The sequence below is a fragment of the Schistocerca cancellata genome, chromosome 5, assembly GCF_023864275.1.
Source record: "Schistocerca cancellata isolate TAMUIC-IGC-003103 chromosome 5, iqSchCanc2.1, whole genome shotgun sequence".
NCBI classification, from domain to species: Eukaryota; Metazoa; Arthropoda; class Insecta; order Orthoptera; family Acrididae; genus Schistocerca; species Schistocerca cancellata.
The window spans coordinates 465,506,176-465,525,752 of record NC_064630.1 but is presented as its reverse complement, the minus strand read 5'-3'; the positions used below and the strand labels follow the sequence as shown (position 1 = coordinate 465,525,752).

At 41.0% G+C, this 19,577-nt stretch overlaps 1 protein-coding gene across 2 annotated transcripts in view; it reads right to left on the bottom strand.

Moving 5' to 3' along the window:
* The window catches only part of LOC126188250 (rho GTPase-activating protein 1-like), a 110,586-nt gene extending 97,639 nt beyond the window's left edge, over positions 1-12,947 (bottom strand). For both annotated transcript variants that reach the window (XM_049929811.1, XM_049929812.1), the window contains exons 1-2: positions 12,756-12,947; positions 12,413-12,523 (exon numbers count right to left, since the gene is read on the bottom strand). In XM_049929811.1, the coding sequence (XP_049785768.1) occupies positions 12,413-12,523; positions 12,756-12,804 (160 nt within the window). In that variant the 5' untranslated portion in view covers positions 12,805-12,947. The remainder of the gene's footprint in view (positions 1-12,412; positions 12,524-12,755) is intronic.
* Positions 12,948-19,577: the final 6,630 nt, after the last annotated feature.

The following is a 19,577-nucleotide window of genomic DNA, read 5'->3' as shown; positions in this document are numbered from 1 at the left end:
AGTGAGAGAGAGATAGATAGATAGATAGAGAGTGAGAGAGAGAGAGAGAGAAAGAGAGAGAGAGCCTTTTATCATATAATAATTCTTTCATTTCAAGTTCTTACCACCAATCCGGCTCATCTAAATGATTCTGTTATGTCATTTATCAGATGTTTGTCTATTGTAAATTGACTACATCTTGTGATACTTATGTACATTTACTTTTTGATGGTTGTGATCTTATTCCTTCACACTTACAATTTACTTATTACTCATATTGGTTTTATGTTTATATTGTACCACACCAGCTATTTTGATTATTGACTAAAGACTACATCTGTAAAGTTTTTTATGGTGTTACCTAACAACACACTTTTCATGCTGTTTGTTTTGAGTTTTTCTTCAATAAAAGTAGAAAAATGTAGTTGTCAAATTTGTTCACGAGATGATGACATTTACTTAATCATAGTGTACAGATATTTGTGAAGTTAATCTTAGACTTGCTTTCTTTTGTGAATGTTAGCGCGCCATGTACTGGCCATCTCTTACCTCTTTGATAGTGCAGTCGCCACACTCAGTTTGGTTGGTTGCTTGATTGAAAAGACGGGGGGGAGGGGGGGGGGGGGGGGGAGAAGGGACCAAACTGCTAGGTCATCGGGCCCTTTTCCAAATAAAACAATGCCACAAGGGTGAGAATAAAACAAGCAAGACTGACAACACAGTAGGGTGCCTCATGCCTTCCCAGACTCACTATAACATCATCCTCCAGTGGAATTGTGGCTCTGCATTGGCCTCCAGGAAACCTGGTTCCTGGCAATGCCGACCGCTGCCCTCTGTGGCTATAAGGGATATTACAGGATCTGTAGCAACAATAATAGCCAGTTGGAGTTTCCATCTATGTCCTGAACTCAGTACGTAGTGAACCTGTGCCCCTTCAAACCCCTCTTGAAGCTGTGGGTGTCAGGATAAGGATGACACAGGAAATAACTGTCTGCAATGTATATCTTCCTCCAAATGGTGCAGTACCCCTGAATGTATTGGCTGCACTGATTGATCAACTCCCTAAATCTTTCCTACTTTTGGGAGATTTTAACGCTCATAACCCCTTGTGGGGTGGCACAGTTCTTACTGGCTGAGGCAAAGATGTCGAAAATTTATTGTCACAAGTCGACCTCTGCCTCGTAGATACTGGGGCCGCCACACATTTCAGTGTGGCACAGGGCACATATTCGGCCATTGATCTCTTGGTTTGCAGTCCTGGCCTTCTCCCATCTATCCACTGGAGAGCACATGATGACCTTTGTGGTAGTCACCACTTCCTGTCACTGCCACAGTGTCAGGCCCACGCATGCCTGCCCATATGCCTTTAAACAAGGCAGACTGAGAAGCCTTCGCCTCTGTTGTCACTGTTGAATCTCCCCCACATAGTAACATCGATGTGGTGGTTGAGCAGTTAACTAAAACGATCATTTCTGTGGCGGAAAATGCGATCCCTTGTTCTTTAGGGTGCCCCTGGCGAAAGACAGTCCCTTGGTGGTCACCGGAAGTCACTGAGGCAATTAAGGAGCATCAGTGAGCTCTACAGTGGCACCTTTCCCTGGAGCACTTCACAGCCTTTAAACGGCTCCGTGCCCGCATTTGCCAGCTTATCAAAAGGCAGAAACAGGAGCGTTGGGAGAGGTGTGTGTCAAACATTGGGTGCCTACGTCACCTTCTCACGTCTGGGCAAAGATCAAACAAGTTTTTGGGTACCAGACCCCAACAGGTGTTCCCAGTGTTAACATAAATGGCGTGGTATCTAACGACGCAATTGCTGAGCACTTTGATGTGCAATATGCTCGCGCCTCTGCATCGGAGAATTACCCCCAGCTTTTCGCACTCTCAAATGCCGGATGGAAGGGAAAGTCCTCTTGTTCACTACACGCCACTGTGAACCATATAACGCCCAATTACAGAGTGGGAGCTCCTGAGTGCCCTAGCACAGTGCCCCGACACAGCTCCTGGGCCCGATCGGATCCACAGTCAGATGATTAAACATCTCTTGGCTGTCTACATGCCACATTTCCTCGTGGTCTTCAACTGAATGTAGTGTGATGGTGTCTTTCCATCGCACTGGCGGCAGAGCACCATCATACCAGTGCTCAAACCCGGCAAAAACCCGCTTGGTGTGGATAGCTATTGGCCCATCAGCCTCACCAACGTTCTTTGTAAGCTGCTGGAATGTATGGTGTGTAGGCGGTTGGGTTGGGTCGGGTCGGGTCCTGGAGCCACGTGGTCTACTGGCTCCGTGCCAGGGCGGCTTCCACCTGGGTCACTCTACCACTGATAATCTTGTGTCCCTCGAGTCTGCCATCCAAACAGCCTTTTCCAGACCAACACCTTGTTGCCGCCTTTTTTGATTTACGAAAAGCATATGACACCACCTGGCAACATCATATCCTTGGCACATTATACGAGTGCAGTCTCTGTGGCCCACTCCCAATTTTTATCCAGAATTTCCTGTCAGTTCGTACTTTCCGTGTCCAAGTTGGTGCTTTGCATAGTTTCCCCCATATCCAGGAGAATGGGGTCCCGCAGGACTCTGTACTGAGGGTATCACTATTTTTAGTGGCCATTAATGGTCTAGCAGCAGCTGTAGAGCCGTCCTTATCACTGTCTCTGTATGCAGACGACTTCTGCATTTTGTACAGCTCCTCTGCATTTCGTACTGCTCGACCAGTACTGGTGTCCCTGAGAGGTGCCTACAGGCAGCCATCCACAAGGCGCAGTCATGGGCTCGAGCCCATGGCTTACAGTTTTTGGCGGCAAAGTCGTGTGTTATGCACTTCTGTCGGTGTCGTACCATTCATCCAGAACCAGAACTTTACTTCACTGACGATCCCCTCACTATAGTGGAGACATATCTATTTTTAGGACTAGTTTTCAATACCTGATTGACTTGGATTTCTCCCCTTTGTGAGCTTAAGTGGAAGTGCTGGCAGCACCTCAATGCCCTCCACTACCTGAGCAACACCAACTGGGGTGCAGATCACTCTGCGTTGTTCAATCTCACCTTGACTATGGGAGTCTGGTTTATGGCCCGGCGGCACCCTCAGCATTGTTTGTACTCGACCCAGTGCACCACTGTGGCGTTCAACTAGCAACAGGAGCTTTTACGACAAGTCCAGTGACCAGCGTCCTTGCGGAGGCTGGAGTGCCTCCATTACAGGTCAGGTGTGCACAGCTGCTCACCAGTTACATTGCACACGTTTGTAGTTCTCCTGCGCATCCAAATTACCATCTCCTTTTCCCACCCAAGGCGGTTCATCTCCTGCGTTGGTGGCCCATATCAGGGCTTACAATTGCAGTTCGTGTCCGATCCCTTCTGTCTGAACTGGAGTCCTTGCCCTTACCACCCATACTAGAGGTCCAATTGTGTACACCTCCATGGTGTACAACTAGGACGCGGCTTCGCCTTGGCCTTTCATATAGCCTCAAGGTCTCATTTCATCCCACGGCTATCCGATGACACTTCATCCCCATTCTAGGCGTGTAACGAGGCCATGAAGTGGTTTACACCGATGGCTGATGGTCACGTCAGCAACACTTATGTCCATGGATGACGTATTGAGCAGCATTCCTTGCCCGATAGCTGCAGTGTTTTCACTGCGGAGCTGGTGGCTATATCTCGTGCTCTTGAGCTCATCCGTTCATGCCTTGGGGAGTCGTTTCTTCTGTGTACTGACTCCATGAGCAGCCAACAAGCTATCGAGCAGTGCTACCCTTGTTATCCTTTGGTGGTGATCATCCAGGAGTCCATCTATGCCCTGGAACGGTCCTGTCATTCAGTGGTTTGTGTGGACCCCAGGATATGTCAAAATCCCAGGCAATGAACTTGCTGACAGGCTGGCCCAATAGGCTACATGGAAACTGTTTATGGAGATTGGCGTTCCAATAACTGACCTGTGTTTGTTTTTACATCGCCAGGTTTTTCGGTTTTGGGAGAAGGAATGGCATAGTCTCAGTAAGCACAACGCGCTACGTGCCATTAAGGAGACTACGAACGTGTCAGTCCTCCATGCAGGCCTCTCACAGGGAGTCTGTGGTTCTCTGCTGGCTCCGCATTGGCCACACTTGGGAGACCCACGTCTACCTCTTGCACCTCAAGTGTCGGTGCGGCGCCTGGTTGACAGTGGCCCATATTCTGGTGCACTGTTCCACACAAAGAGGCTATGCCTCAGGGTCACCTGCTGCCTCCGACTGAGTATTTGTAGCCTACTTCTATGGTGGATGAGGCATCAGTGAGATCCAGGTCTGCAGGAGACGCTAAGATCTCCACTGCATCCTCAGATGCAGAACTGATAGGGAGTGGTGGTGTTGGGGGCCACCAGAGGGTCTTGTTTCTTAGCAGACTACTACTTAGTTGGCTTGCTCTCTCGCTTCTCTTTAGGGGCTTGCTGGGAAGATTTCTCTAAAGCAGCTTCAGGCACGGAGGAAGACCGTGAAGCAGTTTTTGGCTCCTTGAGACACTAGCGAGTGTCCGCCATGGCACTAGTGGATACCTTGGGAGAGAGGGCCCCAAGGGACCCGTTCCACATGAGAGGAGCCAGAGGAGGCCGTTGCTTCTCTGGCAGGGGGGAGGGGACCGCTGTCCCCTGCGTTTGGGGGGGGGGGGCCTTGCTCCCAAATTAGATGCTTTGGGAGCAACAGAGGGAGGTTTGCCTCCAACCACCAAGGGGGGGCGGGCGGATATATTCTGGTGACCCAGAGGACTGACTTTGTGGCACAGAGTGAGGAATCACGGGCACTTGGGACGACGATGGTGATGTAGCTGCAGCATATGTCATGTCAACTGAATGGGGTGCAATCTTTCGGATTTACATTTAGCCTCTGTGTAAGTCAACCAGTCCAGGGTCTTGGACTCCATGATTTTCTGCTCCATTTGGAGTACTGGGAAGTCTGGTGAGCAGTGCTCTCCACAGTTGATGCAAGTGGGAGGTCGTACACATGGAGTATCTGGGTGCAGTGGACGTCCGGAGTCTCGACATGTGGCACTGGAATTGCCGTGGGAAGACATGCCCGAATTTCCAGCACTTAAAGCCCCGCATAGGGGGAGGGATATATGGTTTAACGTCACAGCAGTAAACCATCACCTTGACCTTTTCAGGCAGTGAATGAAATGAAACACCCCCCCCCCCCCCCCCCAAATTCTAAATTGGTGCAGACCTCATTGTCAGACTGCAAGAGGAGGTCACAATGGGAAATAATCCCCTTGACGGACCATGTTGAGGCTTTTATGCGGAGTGACGGAAACAGGAATATCACTCAGCTTTTCACAGGCGAGTAATGCTCAGGATTGTGCTGGGGATGCTGTCTGAATTAAGACTGCACTGTTTTGCATCTTTGACAGCGCCGTCACTTCTCCAAAATTATCATCAAGGTGTTCAACGAAAAATTGAGGCTTCTTAGGTAGAAAAAGAGTCCCCATCGGTTCTGCTACAAACTAAAAACTGAGGTGAATATGGCTGTAGCTCTACGTTCCTCCCATAGTGTAGCAAGGGGAGGGGGGGGGGGGGGATGAATTAGGGTCATACCTGTCGGGATTAGATTCTCTCTTTCCCTTCTTAGAGACTGCTGGTGCTGTATGGTCACCAGCAAGAGATGACTTAGCCTGCTTCATTGCGAGTCATCCACCCTAATGCCATCCACTTCGATCAGGGGCTCTCGACACGGGTGCCACCCAGCCACAGCAAAGGCCAACTGGTACGATGACCGTTTCCAGGAGTCCTGATGCCCCAGGAAGACAGGCATCTACTCCTTGGCATACATGGGGAGTTTACAGCTCAGGTATCAGCAGTGCAATCCCTGTGTTGTCAGGGGGCTACCACCAAATGGGTACATGATGGCCTCACCACAACAGGCTGGCTACCGTGCTGGATATTGGGTGCAGAGAAATCCAATATTGTCATGGGGGCGATCAAGGACAGGAGACAATGGAAGAAGATGACATACCCCAGAAAGTGTCCTCGCCCAAATAGTTGAATCGCAGGTGGAGACGCAAAGCCATGACAAGAGACTCAGGAGATCGAATCTAAGGGCACTCGTGCACCATGTAAGGCATCCTTCCCCATATGGCCAGCACTTATGTTGAATTTTGAAAGTGGCATGTCAAACCATAGAATGGTAGGCCTACCTGAATTCTTAGGGCTGAAAAGTGTGAGATTCCTTTTAGTCGCCTCTTATGATAAGCTGGAATACCTTGGGCCTATTCTAACCCCCAGACCCGCAGGGAAGCACACTCAATTCGCACTGGTTCTAATGGATAGATTGTACTGACAAATATGACTACATGAGATGAGAATTGTATTATACTAAGTTTATGTGCTCACTTTATACTAAAATTTGATTTTTATTCAAGTACGATACTTTTTGGAATTTCTGTATATTGGAATACTTAGATGTACAATCGTGTATATTTTCTGCCATTAATTTCTTTACACTTCATTCCATAGTTTCAGCCTGATGAGGAATTTTCTGTATTTCAAAGCTGTGCCAAATCTGAATGGTTGCCTGCCTCTACTGTGGAAGTATTTCTACATCAAGTAATGGGAACTGTCAAAAACTTACTCTAAATCCACAAATTCTATAAATGTAGGTTTGCCTTTCTTCAAACTATCTTCTAGTTCAACTCTTAAGGGCAGCGTTGCCTCCCATGTTTCTACATTTCTCTGGAAAACAAACTCATCTTCCCTAAGGCAAGTGTCCTCCAGTTTTTCAATCTTCTATAATAAAAAAAAATTGTGTATATATTTTGCAACTATGAATCATTAAAATTCTTATCACAGTATTTTATCTCCAATCTCATCTTTATTCTCTTCTCCTTTTATCCTGTAGTTCATTTCCCTTGTGGAGACCTTCTATATATTCCTTCCTTCTTTCACATCTTAGCTTAGTACTGGCTTTCCATATGAACTCTTAATATTCATGTAGTTGTTTTGCTTTTTTGCAAAGGTCTCTCTAATTTTCTTATATGCGGCATCTATGTTTCTCCTAGTTATGCATACTTCTACAGCCCTTCATTTATTCTCTAACCATTCCTGCTTGGCTATTTTGCACTTTCTGACACTCAGATTTTCTGAATGTCTGTATTCTCTTTCACCTACTTCCCTTGCTGCATTTTTATATTTTCTTCTTTCATCAATTAAGTTCAATAACTTATGTGTTATCCAGGGATTTCTAGTGGTGTTTGCCATTTCACCCATGTGATCCTTTGCTGCCTTAACTATTTTAACTCTCAACGGTAGCCAATCACCTTCTGTTCCATTCCTTTCTATTATTTCAGTCAAATGTTGCCTGATGCTCCCTCTCAAACTTTCAACAACCTCTGGTTCCTTCAATTAATCCAGTTTTCATCTCCTTAATTTCCTACCTATTTTCAATTTCTTAAGTGTCAATCCACTGAACCAATAAATTATGACCCGAGTCCACATCAGTCCTGAAAATGTCTTACAATTTAAATCTGGTTTTGAAATCTCTACCATACCATTATACAATCAATATGAAAGCTTCCAGTGTCTCCAGATCTCTTCCACATATACACCCTTCATTTCATGATTCTTAAACCAGTGTTAGTGATGATTAAATCATGCTCAGTGCAAAATTCTACCTCATAGCTTCCTCTGTCATTCCTTTCTCTCTGTCCACATTCTTCTACTATCGTTCCGTCTCTCTCTCTCTCTTTTGTTACCAAAACCCCAGTCCCCCATCACAATTAAAATTTTTCTCTCCCGTAACTATCTGAGTAATTTCTTTTATTTCATCATACATTCTTTCAATCCCTCTGTTATCTACTGACCTAGTTGCTATATAAACTGGTACAACCACAGTGGGTGTTGGCTTAGTGTCTATCTCGGCTATGATAATGTGTTCATTATGCTGTTCATAGTAGATTATCTGTATTCCTATTATCTTATTATTATATCTGCCCTCGCATTACGGTTATTTGATTTTGTGTTGATACCCTGAACTCAGCTGACTAGAAACCCTGTTCTTCCTGTCACTGCACTTCATTAATATACACAGCATCTAACTTCAACCCTATTACTCTTTTTACATTCTCTACCCTACCCATCCGATTAAGGGATCTAACACTCCACACTCTGACCTGTAGAATGCAAGCTTTGCTTTACCTAATAACTCTTGTTATCAACTGCAAAAACCATATTGGAATAAATGTGTTGGCACAAGTTTATACCTAGGTCTTTGAAAACACTTATGCAGCATGCCCAGTTGCCAAATTCATATAACGTTCTTAATGCACAATAACATAAATATACTGCTCGACAAAGTAAGTGAAGCATCCAGAAGGGGTGGAGAAAGCAAAATGAAACTTTACAAATTGAGAAGGTACGTGGTGCTGTCTGAACAACTGCAACATCAAGCCCACTTATCAGTACGATTCTGCAGCCCTTCTGGCCTCGATGGATGCCCTGATTAGGCTGGGAAGGGTATTATAAAGTTGTTGCAAAGACTCCCAAGGCAAGCTGGTGAAGAATGGGCCTCTCCCCATATTGGCACTGTACTTGCCAAAAAGGTCATCCAGGGTAGTGGAGAACCTTGAATCATCACTGATCATAATGTGACACAATTTAACAGCAGTCCCTACTTCTGGTGATGGCTCCATTCCAAACACAGCTGTTTGTGTTGTAAAGTTAATGACAACCTAAATATGGGACAATCATTTCCTAGTCTGGCTGCAGCTAGTCTCCAACCAATGGTGCAGGATGACGCAAAATGGTGCAGGGAATCCATTACCAGTTCTCTGATGGTAGGTGCATATGTGAAGGGATTACAATGTGCTTGGTGCACAATGTGCCAGTGCTTCCTTGTGGTGGTCAGACCTGATCAACTGGAACCTTGTTGATACGTTTATGCCTATCATTCTATTCCCACGCAGACCAATATTGCACTAAAGTCACATCTGAATGCCCTGCAAATCTGAGGATTGCATGATTTGACCTGCCAGCCAAATGAACACCCAAAATCAGATCCCTTTCAAACTTTGTCAGGCACTGATAATGCCATCTGACAAGGGCGCAGCATATCCGTGTCCTTCACATAGTTCGTGCTCCTTCCAAGCCCAACCAGGGCTGGTAACAACATTAAAAACAACCAAAACTAACACCCTCTGCAGATACCTACAATACAATCATTTACATACCTATCAATGGCATGAATGTGTACAGAGTCACAATAACATTCAACCATTTCTTCTGGTTGCCTTTCTTTTTATTTATTCATTTTTTCTTTTCAGCAATGCTGCTTTACTCCTGAAGATTATGTAATAACACAGCACTGAGTGAAAGTATGGAAAGATCTTTAACAGGCCCTTCTACAAGCCAACACAATGAGAGAGACTTCCACGTGCAAAGCAGATAAAGCTGAGATTTTTGGTTCTATATGTGTGCTGGTGCCATACATTATCCATTTGTATAGTGGGGAGCTTTATCCAACATCAGCAAGTTATTCTCTATTTCTGGATGAAGCAGTAGTACCCAAAATTTTCCAATATGTCATCAGTAAATGATGTATGCAGCAGAAGCCACAGCATGTAAAATTAATGCTGCCCAATGGTATTTAAAATTCATATACTAACAACTGTGAATCCAACTTAGAGCAATGGTGCACTTTCCTGGTGTTGAATGTACAGTGGCTGCACTAAGCTTGTCACCTACAGTTTCATTAGTCAGGCATTTAAGTTACATGCTAACCAAGTCAAAATAACGTATACGTTTTTCTGAACCAACATCCACTGTGGATTTCTTTGGAGGAATAAATCCCCTTCACCTGAACTTGGACGAATACATGGTGAATATTTTCACATGCCAAAACAAGGCTGCCAACTTTTCCAACATAGTGTTGAAGTTCAGGACATTTTGGAAGTCCCATAATGACAATGATGATTGACACAAGCAATAAATAATGCTCATTTACAAATGAAATAAGTTTATGGCAATACATTCTGTCAGCAACTAATTTACCGATTTGAAAACAGACAAATCTCTAGGTTTTAAGACAATTTACAATAAACGAAATAATTTTCAGATAGTGAAACTCATGCCACAGTACTTGGGAATTTGGTGGTGAATAACCAATTTTATCAGCTGAAGACTCAAGAATAACAATTCCATCGGAAATCACTTATAGGTGTAAAAGTGGCATTTCAACTACAGCACCAATGTAAACAAAAGTGGGGATGTAACTAACTTGGCACATGACTTTACTGAAGCCAAACCGATTATAAAAATATTCTAATGGATACATACTGCCAAATGTGTTACTGTTCCATAATTTCTTGGGCATAATAGATGTGAATATTATTTGTTTAAAATCAATCAAATATTAACTATTTTTGTTAGTTTAAGAACAGTAGTGTACAACTTTCTTAATTACTCTAAAGTATAATTATGGGCCTATACTTTGTTCCAGTTATTAGCTAGAGTCAGATCTCTTTCAAGGTTATCAGTCTTTGAGAGACTGGAACCTCTGCTGCCAAATGGAAAATGACCAGTCAACCTCAGGGCATCCTAGTTACAACACAAATCCTAAACTGTTTTGTCAATTTCTTAATGCCTGGATGCAAAAACCTTCAAAACAAGTCTCACTGTACGCACACAGGCAGCACTGCCATAATGAAAGTAGCAACTTTTTCTTCAATGTAGCATGATTTTGGTATCTAATAACTTGTGTGGTAAATAAACAACAACACTTACATTTATTCACCTAATTTAATCATACTTTCACCTTCAAGTTACCTGATTTTCTATAATTTCACACACTTCACATTTACTTTACAAGTGTTTCTGTTTATAAGTATGGGCTTGGTTCACCATATTGTTCACTAGTTCCTCCCCATAACTTTGATAATTTTTCCATTTTGTTATGATGGCACTTTTGTCTCATCAGCAGACAATGGCATTTTCATGCCGTCTGAATTGCTAAATGTTATGGTTACTCATATATTTCTCCTGAATTGGCCTTTTCTCAGGTTACTGACCTGAATCATTTATCCAATAGACACCACTCAAAACTATTTATTACGAAATTATTGGCTGTGAGATTAACTCTCAGTACCAAATACCACAGTCGCCGTGAAGCCATATTAGGTGTTATTATAATGTAGTAATTTGTATAAACAGTGCTGAAGAGGTTCAGGAAAAAATAAGTTTATTTTGGAGTCACCATAAGGCGCTTCATATAATTTTTACTAGACAACTGGTTTCAGTCACATGACTATTATCAAGAACACACAGTTCAACTGGTTACACACGTTGTCTTAATCTACAGGTCTATGCGGACAATTAAGATTGATAAGCTATTTGCGAATGATGATTATGGTATAAAGTGTTAAGACACCAGTGAGATAGTTCATCATGCCTGCAAATGATCTAATATGATGTATAATCGTACTGAATGTTTATATGTACTGAATCTTGTCAACTTAATAGTGGTTGCCTGAAACTAGATGTCCAGCAAAGTTTATATCTATTAAGCTGTGTATGGTTGTTCCATGCTACAAAACAAATCAAATAAAAAAAATATCTCCATATGCTTTCATCAGAAACTGAGTGATAGCAGCGGTAATTTCATTTAATCTGTAACGGACCTTCACTGACATACATGTTAAATTGTGATAATTTGTTTGCATCTGGTTTACAGCTGTATAAAATAGTATCATACATCTGACATGCATGGCACCTATCTCTTAAATAAACAAACAAATGTAGGTTTACTTTAACGTAAACAAACACTGTATACTAAGATCAACATCACCACCACCACCATAATAACACAAAAATTTAGCTTACACATGCAATCATTGGACATGCAGTCTTATGGTTAATAGAAGTTACAAAATCAATTTTACATGTCACCTGCAAGTATGCATGATGCTTACACATTGATACTTTCATACCTAGAGTACGAGATTTTACTATGTACAGACAACGCACCTTTTAAAACAATGTGGTAAGGCTAGATAAGTTTCTTACAAACAGGAAACTGCATCCTAAGGATAAGAAATCATTTGATTTTTCCGCTAATGATAAACATGCCATGGAAGAAACTACAGGAGATCAAATAGCTTTGAGAATTCCTCTTACAAACAACGTAAATGTAGACACTGTTTTACTTTCGATAGTTTACAGTTTAGTTATGGGAACGAGCAAAGAAGGCAAGCGAGATAGAGGTAATATCAGTATGCATGCTCAACGTTGAAAGATTCCATTGACAGGACAGATGCAACAAGATACATTTTTAGTACTCTTTGACAACTTGGCAATTATATACCTATAATTTAGAGTGTTAGGTCAACATTACGAAAGAAGCATGCGGTTAGGTGGTTAAGATGAGGCGGGAGGTACTGCGCACTTTTAACATTGAATGCCACTCTTACCACTTGTGACTGTTGCATGCTGCAATTCAGTATCATCAAATTCCAAATTTGGTTCATAATCGTGGTAATCTGATAAACTGGGATACGGATCCTCGTTATCATTATGTGCAGCTAGAGAAACGAACAAACATAACATATTGAACATTCCGTGAATACATAATATCCAGTGTTGATTCCAGGCAATCGAACATTTTATTTATTCGGCTACCGACGGCCTTGATAACATCTCACATTGCTTTTTCTAAAGTACACAATTATCATCACAAACAACTAACAAATACTTTAAGACGAATGTCATCAACTCCCCATACGAACTTCCAAAACCTTAGTAATTCGTGTGTACCTGACACTGTCTTCGTTGGGCTCAACTTTGCTTGGTATTCCGCTTCCATTTCCACGTTAATTTTTATACTATTTTCACTTGAACAGCAAATTGTATACCCTGGCAACGGACATCACTGACTCTCATCACACCTCACAAAGCGTTACTCCCATGTCTCAAACAAAGCTGTACTCCAAACTACTTGTTTTGATGTCGTCAGTACTGCCAACGTACAAACAAAGATATTGGTAGAGCTCCGCTAAGAAGATCCTTGACTTTCTATGTGCCAGTTTCTCGTCGAGTCAGGCTATCGAATCCGCTGCACAGTGGACGTCAACAGAACGGAACGGCAGACGACGTATGGTTACACTACATGGAATGTCAACAATACGTCTCTTTGCTTAGCCCAATACTGAACGGTAAATAAGGGTTTATAAGATACTATCCGTAACACAAAACATTGGATTATAGAATCAGACTTATGGTCAATTCACACTGGCCGTCAAGGGACCGTCACGTCACGTCAGTGTGTATTCACACTGTTCGTCACATCACAGCACGTCAAGTCAATTCAAGACACATGACCTCAAAAACTGACTAATGGCCAACGCAAATTTCGTAGTAGATGTTATTTAAAAAGAACTAATTGGTGAAAAGTGAAACAATAAAAGAATTGTGGCCCAAATTTAAAAAAAAACATTGTCTAATAGTGAAAATATATACATACAAACACTGTCAAACACTATTTAGAAGCCAATGAATAGAATTTTTGCCTTGCCTATTTTGTTTTTCCTTTATAAGTACTAAGTAATGTCCAAGAAGGGCGATGGTATTACCTATGCTGAGAACAGCCTCTGACTGAAGTCCAGGGGTGTGGCAGTTGGTTGGTTGGCTGATTTGGGGGATGGGACCAAACCGTGAATTCATCGGCCCATTGGAGGAGGGAAGGAAATTGGCAATGCTCTTTCAAGGGAATCATCCAGGCATTTGCTTGAAGTGATTTAGGGAAATCACAGAAAACCAGAATCAGTGTGGCTGGACACCCATCTCCTCTCGAAGAGCGAGTCCAGTGTGCTAACCACTACACCAACTTGCTTGATGAGGATGACAGTCTGTCATCTCGTAGAAACGAAGACGAGATTTTCTTCATCAAAATACTGTATGAAATTTGCCCTCTGTACCTAAAACTACTGCATTAACTGGGAATGTATTTAAATACTTTCTTGTTGATGCGAAATTTCATTCTTTATGTTTGGTCTACATCGCATCCAGACTGCCCCTCGTTTTAATTTAAGTCGAACTACTAGCTGTAATATTTAACAGTACAAACAGTAACTACTAGCTGTAATATTTAACAGTAGAGACAGTATAAGATTCTTCCAATCATATCACCAGCAAAATGTACTATTTTCAATATGTGAGCACCAGAATGACTCATGTTAGCCAGAGTAACATGATAGCATTGTTTAAAAATTGTTGGGTGGGCTTGTTGCAGTTAAGCATTACCGCTAAAGTGAAAAGTTTAAGAAGGCCCATCCACACATAATGATCCGTATGCGCAAATGTCTGTGCACGAAAATCACTGCAAATGTGGTGTGTTCACATGACATACAGAGATATATTTCTAGACTGGCAATACCTTGTAGAGTATCATTGGTGTTACTGAAGCCAGTACTTCGACCTCATTGCAGAATTACTATTCTAAAGATCGTGTAAACCACAGTATATGTAGCCCTACTGATAAAACAGTCGTAAAATATGGATAAACTGATATAATTACGTTAGCTTTAGTGATAGTCAATAAATGCGTCATGTTTGGCTGTAATTTTTCCTACATCAGACGTAAGACACAAGAAAGGGAACATGTCACAGAGCATGCATAAGTAGAAACATCTTACATATATTTGCATTTGTACTGTGCACAAGCCTAAATATTTATACTACACTCGTTTTTCTTGATGGGACATCCACAACTGTTGATATCCATCATTAGTGATAAAATCTGTTATAGTTGTAAAAATTATTTATGTTTGTGAAGTTGACATCAGTTTAACTGGAGAGTTGAGGAGGCTTTGAGAAGAGCTGTTTATTTTGTATTCCCATCGTATTCATTGTATTTTCAGGAAATAGTCACCTCAAGGAAGCCTCCTGTTCATGAAGGTGCAGGTGATAAAACTTTTTCCACAGCAAAGATAGAATGATTATTCAGAGTGAGTTAGTATACAGCAATGCGAAGAAATTTTTCAGACCATCTGGGATAGCTTAAAAGGTTAATAATGAACGAAATGCTATTTATTTTCTGTAAGAGGTAACAGTCAGTCTTCATTTGTGTATTAATGGCTATGAAAGTTAAAAAAGTGTAAGTACAAAAAGCTTATGATATTCTTTAGTATTTATTATGTTCTGATACCTACAGTAATGAGTCATGTTGCTTTAGTGGTGTTACTTTACTTGTTAATATGTTACCAGTTCTGATCAGCTTTGCTTTTATTTGACTAGCAATCTCATTATAAAAGTGCTCCTATAAGTAGAACATGCTATTTGTTATTAATGGCAAGTGTCTTTGTTCATTTGCATCTTCTTATGAAAACATAATAATGAACGAAATGTCATTTATTTTCCGTAATTAGTAGCAGTCAGTCTTCATTTGTGTATTAATGGCTACGAAAGTTAAAAAAGTGTACGAACAAAAAGCATCCGTTATTCTTTAGTATTCATTATGTTCTGATACCTACAGTAATGAGTTGTGTTGCTTTAGTGGTGCTACTTTACTTGCTAGTATGTTACTAGTTCTGATTAACTTCGTTTTTCTTCGAATAGTAAGCTTATTATAAAGGTGCTCCTGTAAGTGAAACATGCTATTTTTTATTGATGAGAAGTGTCTTTGTTCATTTGCATGTTCTTATGAAAAATAAAATCTGCTTTAATCGTTGTCATCTAGTAGGCTTGATGAGGTCGGTTATTATCAAACAAGGACTCTACTGTTTGGTGATATTTTATCCATATTTTTTATTTTTTCATGTCAAATTTCAGTAAAATGCAACAAACCCAGTATCCATTCTTTAACACCACACTTTCATGACACATACTTCACAATATGCCATACCATAACACACCAACTTCCATCATACTACTCCATAACTTACTGATAAATTAATATTTGATATGCACAAATCAACAACTGTGAAGATAATACAAAAAGTTGCAAATCTGAGATATATCGATCTATATATATATAAAGTGTTTCTTTCACAGTTAAATAATTCTTTTATAAATGGTTACCTAATAAACTGTGTAAATACAAATAATTAGAATAATTTTAAATTATGATTAGAATTTCACATTGGATTACATATTGATCTAGTGTTGTTTTTGTATATCAGTTCTGTTTATAAAAAGGCATGAGAATGATTTTGGTTTTTATACGTACAATTTTGACTCGTTCGATTGTATAATGAATTTACTGTATCATATTCTACAATATAAGAGGAAAACAGGAACAGTGAGCAGTTTCATTAAAATTTTCAGCGATGAAGTCTCTAGCATATCAACCACCTTAAAATTCACTGTGCACACGCAGACAAGAAGCAGTAGATTGATCAAACAGGTATTTCAAATACGTTTCGTGCATCACATTTGCAGAATTCTTCCATTCAAACACTACAATTTGTCTTCACAGATGTGTTTGGTTTCCACAAATATGAGCAATTTTGCTCACATGTCTAACTTCCAGGTTTACACAAATCACAAATCTGTGCAAATATGCTGTTCACATACAACAATCTGTCTGTATGGATGTGATGTGGGCAGAAATTTGCACAGACAAGTTGTTGCCTGGGAGTGGGTCTTTACACTTAATGTCAGATAAAGGCTATCTTTGTCTCTCTCTTTAATTTCTTCTCCTTCTAAGAACAGTAAGGTCATTAAACACACTACTGTCAGTTTCATTTGATACTTTTGCACAAGCAGGAATACATATTTCCATTGTGGTTTTAATGTATGATTACAGTCACTAGTGTGCATATGTCAAGTTCTATTATCGATGAAAAGGAAATTCAGCAACAAATGTATTATACACTTAAATGATGAGTTTTATATTCAGCAAAGCAATACTCCAGTGCTTTGTGTAATTTAATCTTTCTTTCAGTCTCACAAACAAAACAGACTTGCAACATATTAACTAGTGTACTTTTTCACAAATCTAGTTCACTTTCTTTCAAAGACAACACTGCTCAACAGCCATTTTCCATCTGGCATATGCTATATCAGTTAGTATGTACCAGCCGAAGTGGCCGAGCGGTTCTAGGCGCTATAGTCTGGAACCGCATGACCGCTACGGTCGTAGGTTCGAATCCTTCCTCGGGCATGGATGTGTGTGATGTCCTTAGGTTAGTTAGGTTTAATTAGTTCTAAGATCTAGGGGACTGATGACCACAACAGTTATGTCCCATAGTGCTCAGAACCATTTGAACCATTTTGAACCAATTAGTATGTATTTTGGCATGTAGTATCCAGATCTAGCTATCAAACGTTTCTAGCATATAAATTTTTTGTGTTTTTAAGGTACTTTATTGTTTATTTTCTGCATTTTGTTGTTTATATTTGTTTGGTCTACATGTCTTATTTTATTTATTTATTTATTTTTGACACAGGAATGCTAGGAGATCTACAAACCGTCACTAGATGGCAGGTGTGATAAAGATTGTAAACTTTACTGATGTGATGACGAAGTAATACCTACTATTAAAGAGGCTTTATGATCTAGAGCATGTCAAAAGATGTGTGGTGCAATTCTCATCATACTTACCTAGGTCCAACAGTATATTGTGAGTTTTGGTTACCTCGGTGACGTTTTTCTGAGAGATAGTGGGAAGTTGTGGAGTTTAAAACTTACAGTTAATAACAATGAGAACTGGCAAACATATTTGTCTAAACCACCCCAACTATGTTTGATGTATGTGTGAGAAATTCACCTGAAATCTCAAAGAAAACAAATCGCTGATTTAGTTAAGGAGGCATATGAGCTGTTTTTTGATTATCCTGTTGGTGGTCAAGGTACAAATTTTGCATCTCATATCACCTGCATAATCTGTACTATGACTTAAACTAGTCCGCCGCTCGTGGTCTCGCGGTAGCGTTCTCGCTTCCCGAGCACGGGGCCCCGGGTTCGATTCCCTGCGGGGTCAGGGATTTTCACCTGCCTCGAGATGACTGGGTGTTTGTGTTGTCCTCATCATTTCATCATCATCCAGGAAAGTGGCGAAATTGGACTGAGCAAAGGTTGGGAAATTGTACGGGCGCTGATAACCGCGCAGTTGAGCGCCCCACAAACCAAACATCATCATCATCATCATATGACTTAAACTGAATGAATGAATAGAAAATGCCGAGCCATGCCATTCACTGTTCCAATGGTGTGGTGTGAGTCTAAAGACTGTTTTTCAGGCTGTTACTTATGCCTCATAAATACTTTAGGGCATTCAGCAAAACTAGAAATGAAATAAAATATCCAGCTATATCATCAATGTATTTACCTGTGCTTCAAGCTCGTGGGTTGCCCATTTCTGTCTGTAACCTGGAAGCCACAGTATCAGATCCAGTTTCAAATGAATCAGAAGGTACTGAATATGTAGAAGAGTACTGTCCTCCTCCTCAAGATACTCCCCCTCAGCTCTTTGATGACAAGGAACTAAACAATTTGATTCGTGATCTAAGGATTTTGAAACAGTGAGCTGAATGCTTGAGGTTGAGACAGCAACAGTGGAACCTTCTAGCGCCAGTGACAGCTATTTCCTGTTTTGGATCAAGAGGTACTTCCTTTGCTCAGTATGTCCATATGCAGAATTCATTGTATGTGTGCAGAGATATCAATGGTCTGATGATGCAGTTAAGTGTATATTGTAACCCACAGGAGTAGCCACTATTTATTGGCTCCAGTAAAACCAGTTTCAGAGCTGTACTACTGCATACTGGCAGTACATACCAATTGGTGCTTTTGGTTTATGCAATAGATATGAAAGGAACTCCTTGAACAATGGCCTTGCTGTTAGTTGATCACATACAAATTCCATGAATGGCAAATTTCCTGTGATTTAAAAGATGTTACATTCCTCACAGATTTGCAGTCCTGCTGTATTAGCAGGTCCTTTGCCTCTCCATTTTCTGCGATCCATTGCTTCCTTCTTAAGGCTGCTGTATGTTGTACTGTCCATCAGGTCATCCAGTATCTGATATCTCCTCCTTCCTCAGTTCCTTTTCCCTTCTACATAACCTTCCCAATTTCCAATTTGCAGTATGAGTTCACAAAATACTGCTGTTTTTTGTGTATGCGGGGCAGTGTGACACCAAGAATCACTACAGTCAATGAATGTATGTAAGGAAATGATATATTACTGGAAAGAATAACAGGAGCAACTCTCCATTGGTTGAGCCAATAAAATCATTTTAGCTCCTTTTCATCTAAAGATGGGCCTCATGAAGAACTTCATGAAAGCTGTGGATAAAGGAGGTTGAACATTAAATAACCTGAAATAAAGTTTCCTAAATCGAGTGATGCAAAGCTGAATGAAGGCATATTTGTTGGACCACAAATGAGAAAACAGTTGAAAGATCGAATCTTTGATGCCAGTCCCAAATGTGTCGACATAGCTACTTCAGTCTCTTTTAAAGCAATTGTGAAGGGCTTTATGGACAACCGATGATCTGTTGGACAGCTACAAGAACATGGGGCATAGAGTGTCACTTAAAATCCACTTTTTATATTCCCATCTAAATTTCTTTCCAGAAAATTTGGGTACCGTAAGCAATGCTCAGGGTAAGAGCTTTCACCGAGACGTCTGTGGA